The following is a 7,120-nucleotide window of genomic DNA, read 5'->3' on the forward strand; positions in this document are numbered from 1 at the left end:
AATGCTGCACAGTGCATGGTGAAACTGACTGATAACATAGTAGAGAAAATGGTATTTATAGTTTAGTTATTCTAAAGAGCTGTGGGACCTGGAACCTACAGTCCTCCAGTTCTGAGAGAGAAAATGTGCTTTGACTTTTTCTTTTCGTTATTCTGGTTGAACAAACACTTGAAAAAGACAAATATCAATGCTTCAGAATACATATATGAGATACAAAACATGAACAAGTGACATCAGAATAAAAAATAATTAAAATGCAATATAATGTTCACAATCTTAACACATTTTAAACTATTTTCTTCTACAGAGAATTCTGCAATGCAAAGCATGACAGGCTTTGGATGATCTCTAGAGAATCCTGATTCTTTCAGTTCCTCTGTGAAATGCATCTACAACCCGACTGGTGATTTTTCTTGCTGAGAGCCAACCTGGGTTTCTGAAGCTAAAAGAACATTACAGAAGGACATGCATCTTGCTAGAAACTTGTTACTGAGCATAACCTCATTAGTACTACTACTCGGAGTCTGGCACGGCGGTGGCGGTATCATTCTGCAGGGTTGTTTTTTTCTGCCAGAAGCCCAGGAAGACCTAATCACTCAGGATCGAGTTGTAGCAAAAGTTTCAACAGGACAACATCCTGAAGCATCCTACCGAGAACACAAAAAGTTGGCAACAGCAGAACCAGAATCCAACCAGTGTCTGATCCAGATGAAAAAGCCCAGAAAAAGATCTGGTTGATTTTTATCTTTTCAGACAGGAATGAAAGAAATAATTGCAAAAGAAAGTTATGCCTCATTTGTGGGATCAACCCTTAAATGTTGTTCTGGCATTCAGAATACCAAGTAATTGCGGGTCTAAGGTGTTATGTTGTCCCCTTCTCCTGGACTGTAGACCAGAGAGTCCAGTACCTGCTCTTCTTGCACAGCCGTACGTCTGGAATCTATGTGTACTTCTGAATCATCTTGTTCAACGATGCATGGACCTTCCTTGAGCAGAGCAAGATGCAGCTTCTGGACTTTTTGCTTTCAGCAGTCAGGATGGCTCTTTTTGTCTTTGGTCTGGAGCACACAGTGACCATTTGTTCCTAAAAAAATTAATATCTGGAAGACTGATTTTTCTGAGAACACATTTCCAGCGTGTGAAGATCCGTTCTCGATGTCTCTGAGTTCAGTAAAAATGTCAACGCCTTCAGATAAAGTTAATATCAGTCTGTTTTTCTGCTCAATAAAGATGAGTTTCGTGTGGCATTAGTAAATGCACTGTAGCTCTGTATTATTTCATAAAAGCTTCCCAAAGCACTCCCATAGCCATGTGACTATGAGATGGATATGAATGTGCTGCTGATGTGCTGGTGTCTGAGAGATCAGAGATCACAGGTGATTCTTGCCCTTTATGCTCAAATTTCTTCAGATTCACTTAAGTGTATCATGATACTGTGCAATGCAGAAGGAGAAATAAGAAAATCTTTCAAAACATTGTCTGCCGTGAGATTATTAAATCAGAGTAAATGTAGGAATTATTGCAGGTTTTTTTAAAGCTGAATTTTTTTATACGACACCGTTTATTTGGAAATTGTAGTCTTGACACAACACCACAAGTGATGATTTATACCTACCCCGACTCTCAGCGTGTAGGCATACTCTGCTAACAAAGTGGAGCTGATGATCCTCCACTTATGCTTGGTCTTCTTAAAGTGAGGGTCAGGGAAGAGGAAGAACATCTTACTAAGCTAAAAGACAAGACAAAAAATGGTAACCGTCACTAAAGACAAGACAGATTCAAAAAAGAAAATGAAGAGAAAACAACTCTAGCCATTATCTGTGCTTTTGCATCACAACAGATTGAGGGCTACATTTTTGAGAAATCTCATCAACTTTACATTCAATCTACAACAGAATAAAATGCATTGAAAACAAAAAGGCCACGGATAGTCTGCAGCTACACCATAAATGTGGCTTCAATAATATTCTGTGCTTGGTTGTTAAACTTTCTGTATTGCAAAACTGGAATTTCCCTTCCACCCCCCACGTCTGCGTCTTTGAAAAGAGTACGATCGCAGGCTCCATTGATATAACACTGGCTGATATATCAGTAATACCCTCCAGTCACTTTTTATTAGTTACAATAAATAACGCCTCATATAGACAGAAAGATGTGGGGATAATCACTGAGGACGGCTTTTGGCTTGGGGGCTGCTTCGGAGTTGAAGAAAGATGGAAATCTTCAACACTTGAAATTATATTTTGGTTACAAAACGTACCATGACAGACAAAAAGAAAAGAAGGACTGGGTCTTTAAATGATGCTGGTTTGACATTTGCAAGAGAAAGACTGGAGTTAGAGCACTGGTGTGGGTGGTCTTTTTTTTTTTGCCAACTTGAAAAGTGCAGACAATTTTAGCAAACAGCAACAGATGTTAATCCCCAGGAAATTACAAGAAGTTCATGAATGATTTAGGGCTCCTTAGAGAAAAATCGAGCTTAACTTTACCCTCCAATCCATGCAGATTTCCTCTCAATCCCTCTAAATCTTAGAAGGGCACAAAGCAACTGCTTTGGAGAAGAAAAAAAATCGTAATTTTTAATAATCAAAATTTATGGGGGGGGTGAAATGAGTGAAAATCTTTTTATGAAACACAGTTATTTCTATTCCAGAAATGTGTCCTTGTTCCTTTCCTGTGTTCATTTCATAGTTTGGACCCACTCGGGGCATTTGAGGTGACTTTTTTTTTTATATCGAGGGCACCAAATGAACTCTGGCACACTAAGCTTTGTGTCTAATCTAAGGCGACGGCGAGTTTCAACAAGTCATAGATTACTGCAGTTAACTGGAACAAGTAGATGTCTTGCGCTGCTTTATGCTCAACTGATGCAATGCCGTGCGTGTCAGTCAATGAACTCTGCAATGAAAACATTGGATTTATTGAGCATTATGCATACATTAATTCAGCCCATATGGTTGACATATGGAGTCATTATTTTAGTTGGAAACATATGGCCTGTGTATTGTTTCTACCTTGTCAGGCTCTGAAACCTTTGATGTAAAGTTATAACAAGCCAGGTTTTATTTGCACTATTAAATATATGCTTCATATTCAGCAGAAATGTCTACATAGTTCCATGAACTAATCCAATGAGCCCAATTTAAAGAAATACATTACCTCTAGTAATATGTAATAAAACATTACTGGGAGGCGGTGGTTACATCATGACCTAGCACAATGACAAATTGTTCTTATCATTATCTACCTCTTCATTTTTCATGCAGTAAAAATGTTCCTTTACAATACAATACCGTACAATTGAATTTAACTGACAGCGATAGATTGGTTTGTCTAGTGAGCGCCACCGATGACAGCTGGGACAGATCCCAGCTTTCCTGAGAACCTGAGTACCACGAAGATGGGAAATAAAAGCTGGGTGGATGGATGTGGATTGAGATTAATTCATCTTTATGTTTTATTTATAAAACTTTATAAACTTTACAAGGAGCAAGAAACACTTGTAATCAATTGTATCACAAAACAGTAAAAACAAAAAGGTACAAACCCACCTGTCCTTTGGAAAAGAAGTTGGGGAGGTATTTCATGGCATTGCTGCGAAGGCAGGCGATGTTCTGGTAGCTTCCTGGGTTAGAGGCACGCAGTGATTGGATACGGTCTCGTACATAATCTGATACCTTCACCCGGATCTCCAAACCCAGGATAAGTTTATCAGGGAAGAGTCCAGATAACTCCACTGGAGTGGAGAGAAAGTAAAGATCCAGAAATAAGCAAACATCAGGTCAAAAGAGAGCATAACTAACTATGACCTGAGAGAATTGCAGGTCATGAGATTAGTGACCTAAATACCTAAAAGCCCTCCATATCCACATCCAATGTCTGCAAACTCGACTTGTGGGGCCTCTTTCATAGACAGGTTGCCAGTCAAGATGTCTGGATACAGATAGGACCAGTCCATTTCCTCAGGACACACTGGACTGAGATGGAAGAAACTGTAAGTTGTGTGTTTTTATCATGAAAATGTTTGGTCTGGGTCATGTTTGGTCAACCCATGTCACACTGCTGACATTAATGACTTTATAGGAGAAAGGTTTGAGTCCATCAATAAAAAAAGAAGCCAGAATTAACAATTATGTGTCAAAATCAGAAAGCTGTCGACTTACATAAATCTAAGAGTCAATCAATGTAAAAAACCTCTGCTGGGAGTCTATCCTTACAAGATCATTTAGGCCCTTCAAGGCATAGCAGACTGCTGGAAAAGTCAAATGCTTTCCTCAGTAGCTCTAATAATGCATTAAGATTCAAAAGTTTTAGAGAGTAAATATATCAGTTTATAACGGGGAACACAAGCATCAAATTCTGTCCCTGGTATCAGTGTGAAATTCATGAGCTCGTTCTCACGACAGTCACTGATGTGTCACCAAATGGAGCAGCTTTAGAGACAAGTGGGGAAATGGATGTGTGTCTAGGGCTGGGCAATTCCAGTCATCAAGGGACGCTGTCCTGCATGTTTAAGATGTCTTCTTGCACAAACACACCTGACAGGACGGCGGACCTCGAGGAACTGACGTACTGTTTCTGAGCTGATGAGGTTTTTGAACCGATAATAACAGCTTCATTTTAATGACCAGCTTGTCTTCTATTCTTTGTCCCAATCAGGTTTCATCAGGAACATCTTCTTTTCTCAATACTGCCACATTGGACACGATCAATCAATATTTATTTTTTTTATAAATGCATTTAACCTTCACTTGAACCAAAAAGAAGAAAAGTATAGGTAAAAGTTACCAAAAAATCATGTCACAGCTTCAGACACTTGTCCGGTCACAACACTGCATTTACGATAGGCAGTCACAATACTCTGCTGCAGTGGTCTTTGCTCTCTCAACATTATTATGTTATTAATGATGGGGGAGGAACTGAATCCAAATGAAGTGATAATTTTACTCTTCTACACAACTTTTTAAGAACCAACCCTGTATAACTGAATTGAAATGAACCGTATTTTACTTTACTTTTGTGAAGTGCCAGAGACGAATTTTGTTGTTAATCACAAAGCAGTCAAGAAATAAACTGACTTGAAAGTGAACAGAACCGTCATGAGAAGTATGATTCATTAACTGTGACAACTGGCAGTCCTACAGACCCTCACTAACATACTCAGGCTCAGATCATTTTTAAAAGGGATACAGAACAAATAAGATAAAATTAAAGATAAACAGGCTTCTAAAGACAGGAAAAAGTGGCTTCATATTAAACATTGTTCAGTAAATACACTAACAGAGGGGAAGATTAGATGTTAAAACATGGAGAAAAGAAGATCTGTGTACTGTATGGCTAACAGAGGTGTCAAGTAACGAAGTACAAATACTTCAATACCTTACTTAAGTAGAAATTTTGGTTATCTATACTTCACTGGAGTAATTATTTTTCAGACGACTTTTTACTTTTACTCCTTACATTTTCACGCAATTATCTGTACTTTTTACTCCTTACATTTTAAAAACAGCCTCGTTACTCTATTTCATTTCGGCCTTTAAAAAAAACTATCCAGTTAAATTGCTCCATCCGGATAGAGTGAATTTGGTTGTGGTTGTTTCAGATGTTCTTGTCCAGTTTTGTTCTTACATCCATTGCCCTCAGATTCCTGCAACTAAACTTGGATGTACATTCCAATAAAGGTTAGGATAAATGATAACATGCCTCTGAAGTTTGACTCTTTGCACCATTACAATACTTATAGGCAACTAGTCATCATATCTCCTGCTCTCTGAAACACATGTTAATGCTCAATAGTACACATATATGGTTCTTTAATATATTTGCATTATACTAAGATACATTCATTTTCAATGGCTTTTGTCCTTAATGGCTTTCCCCCCCCTTACATTACTTTTACTTTTATACTTTAAGTAGTTTTGAAACCATTACTTTTATACTTTTACTTGAGTAAAAAACTTAAGTGGATACTTCAACTCCTACAGGAGTATTTTTAAACTCTAGTATCTATACTTCTACCTGAATAATGAATGTGAATACTTTTGACACCTCTGATGGCTAAAATAATAAATAATACATGTGTACAGTTGCTTCACTCTGCAACTTCTCAACAATGAATCTGTCATTATCATCAGACTTTTAAATTGTTCACCAGAACAGTGGGGATGACTGGCAATAAACCTTGTACATTTGTTCATGTCTGAATGAAGAGATGAGTTTTTTGGTGACCCTGGCAGATGCAAACAGAATAAAAAGATAAAGTTAAAGGTGAAGCGTGGACTCACTACTCAAACGTGTGGTGAGCCATCGGGTTGGAGTGGGCTCGCTGCCTGTAGTAACGCTTCTGCGGCATTGACGAAGTCATGTTGGATTAAAGCAGAGACGTTTCTCTCCACTATATTAAATGTGTCCCCGATTTATTAAATAATTACAAAAGTTTAACCCCCCGAAACTTAATTTTGAGAGAGTCACGCTTGCTTCCAGTGTGGATGTGAGTCGCGGAGGTTTTACGTCATCACTAAGCGTCGCGCGAGGGTTGCCATGGAGGAGGGTTGCCAGGTCTGTTGAAATCTGAGGCATGTCAGTGGTAGATACATTGTTTTTGCATTATTTCTGTGCTTTTCTATGTGTTTATTCCTTTTTTTAATCTAGGTCTGGTCATACTGTCCAATTGGAAGTATGTGCAAAAAGGGTTGTAAACGTTTTTCAGCTTTATTTTATTTGTATAGCACCAAATCACAACAAATGTCATCTCAAGGCACTTCAAGAACACAATTAAAATCATTCCAGATTACTCCAAATGCAATACAATACAAAACAATAAGAAACCTATAGAATCCACCAAAACTTTTCTTTGATGCAATCCCCTGTTCTGACCAAGCACCAGGCGACCGTGGAAAGGAAACGCTCCTCTTTAACAGGAAAAAACCTCTGGCAGAACCAGGCAGGAATGATGAAATTGAGAGGACAGGAAAGAGAGGAAAGAAAAAACACAGGTTAATAACAACAAAAATAATGTCATAAATAATGACAGTATTTATGATGAGACTAGAACAGAGTATGGGGGACAAGTACTCTGGTAAAAATTATTAAATGCAAAGTGTTATGTTTTCATTAATTT

The 7,120-nt window shown here is 38.1% G+C and overlaps 1 protein-coding gene across 1 annotated transcript in view; it reads right to left on the reverse strand.

Moving 5' to 3' along the window:
- The window catches only part of mettl1 (methyltransferase 1, tRNA methylguanosine), a 10,113-nt gene extending 3,608 nt beyond the window's left edge, over positions 1-6,505 (reverse strand). Inside the window, exons 1-4 of the mRNA XM_061728582.1 lie at positions 6,285-6,505; positions 3,850-3,977; positions 3,552-3,736; positions 1,616-1,729 (exon numbers count right to left, since the gene is read on the reverse strand). Coding sequence (XP_061584566.1) covers positions 1,616-1,729; positions 3,552-3,736; positions 3,850-3,977; positions 6,285-6,364 — 507 coding nt within the window. The 5' untranslated portion in view covers positions 6,365-6,505. The remainder of the gene's footprint in view (positions 1-1,615; positions 1,730-3,551; positions 3,737-3,849; positions 3,978-6,284) is intronic.
- Between the last annotated feature and the right edge of the window lie 615 nt (positions 6,506-7,120).

This window comes from Cololabis saira, chromosome 8 (genome assembly GCF_033807715.1).
Source record: "Cololabis saira isolate AMF1-May2022 chromosome 8, fColSai1.1, whole genome shotgun sequence".
Taxonomy (NCBI): domain Eukaryota; kingdom Metazoa; phylum Chordata; class Actinopteri; order Beloniformes; family Belonidae; genus Cololabis; species Cololabis saira.